At 36.1% G+C, this 4,229-nt stretch overlaps 1 protein-coding gene across 3 annotated transcripts in view; it reads left to right on the plus strand.

Annotated features, from left to right (window-relative positions):
* The window catches only part of WAC (WW domain containing adaptor with coiled-coil), a 116,860-nt gene that overhangs the window by 80,245 nt on the left and 32,386 nt on the right, over window positions 1-4,229 (plus strand). For 2 of the 3 annotated variants that reach the window (XM_006887093.1, XM_006887092.1), the window contains exon 7: window positions 1,406-1,714. The exons of the other annotated variant lie outside the window; for it this stretch is intronic. In XM_006887093.1, the coding sequence (XP_006887155.1) occupies window positions 1,406-1,714 (309 nt within the window). The remainder of the gene's footprint in view (window positions 1-1,405; window positions 1,715-4,229) is intronic. 3 annotated transcript variants of the gene reach the window in all.

Below are 4,229 nucleotides of genomic sequence, written 5' to 3' on the forward strand. Positions count from 1 at the left end.
GAACTTTTTTTCACATAGCGTTTTATATCCTGATTTTATATAAACTTTTGTGCTCTTGTTATTAAACATATCAATTGACTTTATAAGCGCAGACAACTTCATCTTTCTGCTGAGCAGCTTGGGGCTTTGAATCACTGAACTTAACCCACACATAATACTTAGCTCACTGCACTGTACTCCTTTTTAAATGCTCGGTTTTTTATAATTTTAGCCATCCCCAAATGGCTTTACTCCCTAGTAAAAACCACTTTAACTCTTTAAAAATTCACTGCCATTAAGTTGATTCTAACTCATAGCTATCTTTTTAGCCTGGAAAGAATAGAATTGCTCCATCAGATTTCTAGGTTGTAAATTCTAACAAGAACATGCTGCCTTGTCTCCCATTGTGGTGTGCCTGATGAGTTCATATTGCTGGTCTTTAGCCTAGCAGCCCAACACTTAACCCACTACACTCTCATGGCAATGCTCTGTTGGGATTCAGAGGCTATAAATCTTTACCAGAAGAGGCTGTTCTTCCCGAGATTTGACTTGCTGATCTTTTAAATTAGCAGCCTTAACGGGTTATATACTATGGCACCATGGCTCTTTATAAACCACTAGTAGTTATGTTACCGTTGAGTTGGAACCAACTCAGACCTACCCTCTAGCAGATTTTCAGAGACAGTAAATTGCAAGAGAGGAGATTGACCATCTTTGTCCTGTGGAACCAAATGCCTTTGGGTTGGCAGTGCAACTTATTAGCTACCTTAGCAGCCCTAAAAAGCTAATAAAATTACTATTCCTGTCAGTAGAACCACTGTGGGTAGTTTAGTAACTTGTCAGATCTAGATTTTAAAAGGATGAACTATTTTCTTGCTTTTAAAAAAAATTTGAGTATAATTTGTTGTTACGTACCATAGAATTGGAACTGACCCATAGTTGACCCTCTGGTAGGTTTTCAGAGACATTTAATTGCATGGGAGGAGACTGCCCAACTTTCTCCTTTGGAGCCGCTGGTGGTCTTGAGCCACATGCCTTGAGGATTGCAGTACAGCTTCTTGCCTATAGGCCACCATAGCTCCCTCTCTGGTTGCTTAATATCTGATTTTAAAATAGATTGTTTTGTTTCCTTTCAACTATTATGTAGTTCTAATGAAGCCTAAAAAACTACTCCATTTGGAAGCCCAGTGATATTTGAGTATACCTATTTATAATTGACCTAAAATTCCTCCTCTACTATTGATGAATATTATTTATATACTAGTGGTAAAACTGCAAATGCTAACTGAGCTTGCAGTTTTAGAAAACAGTATCTAAGTTCACTATTATTGCTACATAACTGTTTTAAAGACAGGATTCTAACATAATGTTTTTTCTTCCCCTTTTCGTCACTTCAACATCTCTTTTTACGAACTGTGAACTAAAGTGGAAGACAAGCATTCCAGTGATGCCAGTAGTTTGCTCCCACAGAATATTTTGTCTCAAACAAGCAGACACAATGACAGAGACTACAGACTGCCAAGAGCAGAGACTCACAGTAGTTCTACGCCAGTACAGCACCCCATCAAACCAGTGGTTCATCCAACTGCTACCCCAAGCACTGTTCCTTCTAGTCCATTTACGCTACAGTCTGATCACCAGCCAAAGAAATCATTTGATGCTAATGGAGCATCTACTTTATCAAAACTGCCTACACCCACATCTTCTGTCCCTGCACAGAAAACAGAAAGAAAAGGTATGCCATTATTACTAGATGCTGCACGTTGAACTAGAGTTTCTGATTACATTATTTCTTTTATATAAGTGTCTTAAATACAAAAATTTCTGAAAGGTCTTTTCGAATGTTACTGTGTAAAGCTTAGTTTTAAAGTTACCTGTACTTAACTTTTCTTTTTAATTTAGAATTGAGCCTCAAAACTGTTTTGGTTTGAATAACTTGTTGAAGTTAGATGACTCCTGTCATATACTTACTTGTTTTGTGAGAATTATGTGGATATTTTATTTTCTTTTTATTGAATAGACATTTAAAATTTGTTCCTATGTATCATGTAGTTAATGGTTTCAAAGTGCATTTGAAAACTGAGTTGTGACATATAACTCAGATGAACTAGATAGGATAATTAATGTCTAAATAAAAACTTGAAGAATAGAAGCAAGGCACTACAGTCCAAATTGTGCTTGCCCAACTCAGTTTCCACCTCAGCATTTTGGAACACTAACAACTTGGAAAGTGATATGACATAAGCATATTAGTGAAATACATGCATGTGTAGACTCAATACTTACTACTCCCAAAATTTAGATTCCTATTCTGTTTGAAGAGAACATTTAAAAGGCAGTAACTAATTTATTTCTTGATTTATGTGTAGACTAAGCATATCTTACGGAACTTTTAAATGTCCTATAGGCTTCAGATGCTTCATGACTTCCTAACTCTTTAAACTCTTGGCTGATCTGTTGTTTCATATTAGTTAATTGGTTGAGTTTCTAACTATTTTGCTTCTATTTTTCTATTGCTTTATGCCCAAACCAGTCACTGTTGAACTGAGATGTCTTGGTGGTTCTATGTTAGTCAGAGTAGACCTGTACTATTGAGTCAGTTCTGGAAAAAGATACTTCCCAACTTTCTCTAGTGGAGAAACTGATATGTTTCAGCCACCTACCTTTTGGTTATTAGCTTGATGCATTTTCTATCACCAGGGCTCCTTATACTCCATTTTACTGTATAACATTGAGTTGGAAATGACTTTTTTATTTAAGAAAAAAAAAACAAAACAAAATAAAAAAAACTCCCAATGGGTTTTCTGAGGCAGTAGAACTCAAATACGTGATGATAGCCCATCTTTTTCTCAGCTGAGCCTCCAGTAGATCAAACCCTGTAGGGTTTACATATAAGCTCCCTTATATGTATGGTTGACTTTTTGTTTTTCTGTTTGAAGGTTTTCATGGCAGTTTAGGTTTTGTTCAGCATTTTCTCTGCAGGTTGATCAGTGACATTGGCTATATTCTTCATAATGTGTGAATGAATGTGTCATGTTCATTATAGTGGTTCTGTTTCCATTACCCTAATTTTCATGGTCCCTGACAGTCTTATCTTGATTTTAATATAATTGTTGATAATTTGGTCTCATGTAAAAATACAGTGTAAAGTTTTCGAAAGGTCTTCGACCTACTTCTCCAGTTAGGCACTTCTTGTGAGACACCTTTGAATAAATTTGAACTTCTGACATTTTGGATAGTAGCCGAAGTTCAGTTGTTGCACCACATTCCTGTGTTAACTCTTTCCCTTTACTATCTTGATTCCTTTTTTCCCTGCCCCTTAAAAACGAATTCTTTTGCCTTTTTTTTTCTCTTTTGCTCAGTAGCTTTCTCCCCTCTCAATAGTGTATAAATGTCATGTAACTAACTGTTAGCAGCTATGTTTCAGACACTAAAACAAGTAATTTTAAAGGACATTAAATAAAATCACATTGACGTATATAAAAGGATTTTACTAGAGAGATTAAAACTTTTACCTTAAAATCCTTGTTCTTTCCACAGTGTCATATGTAATGAAAGACCTAACACAAATCTAATAATTTGGACTCTTAATAATTCAGATTTTTTAAATTAGATATACTCCAATTTTAAATAATTCTGCAAAATGTATTTGATAATCACACACATGTACGTGTGTGTGTGTATGTGTTTTTGTTTGTTTTTTTTTAAAATGTGTTGAATTGTGTGGATCAGAACAAATTGTGGCTAACCTTGAGAAGAATAGGAATCCAGAACTCTTGATTGTGCTTATCTGCAACTTACATATACTTGAACCAAAAAGCAGTTACCAGAACAGAACACGGAAGCACTGCATGGTTCAAAATCAGGAAAGGAGAAGGATCAGGGATGTGTCCTGTCTACAAACCTATGTGGAACAGATCATTCAGAAAGCTGAACTTTATGAGGAAGACTGTGGCATCTGGATTAGAGGAAGACTAATTAACAACCTGTGTTACGCATATGACACAGCCTTACTTGCAGAAATGGAGGAACGCCTGAAGCATTTGCTACAGAAGTCAAGGACTGCAATACAGATTGAAACTCAACATCAGGAAAATGAAGATTCTCACCCCAAAGCTATTTGCAGCACCATAATAGATGGAGATTGGAATTTTGGCTTGCTCACTTCCACAATCAACACTCTTGGCAGCACCAGCAGTCAGGAATTCAAAGCACAGTTTGTTCTTGTTATGTGCCCTCGAGTCGTTTTC

This window comes from Elephantulus edwardii, unplaced genomic scaffold (assembly GCF_000299155.1).
Source record: "Elephantulus edwardii isolate Elephantulus edwardi_28Jun2011 unplaced genomic scaffold, EleEdw1.0 scaffold00054, whole genome shotgun sequence".
NCBI classification, from domain to species: Eukaryota; Metazoa; Chordata; class Mammalia; order Macroscelidea; family Macroscelididae; genus Elephantulus; species Elephantulus edwardii.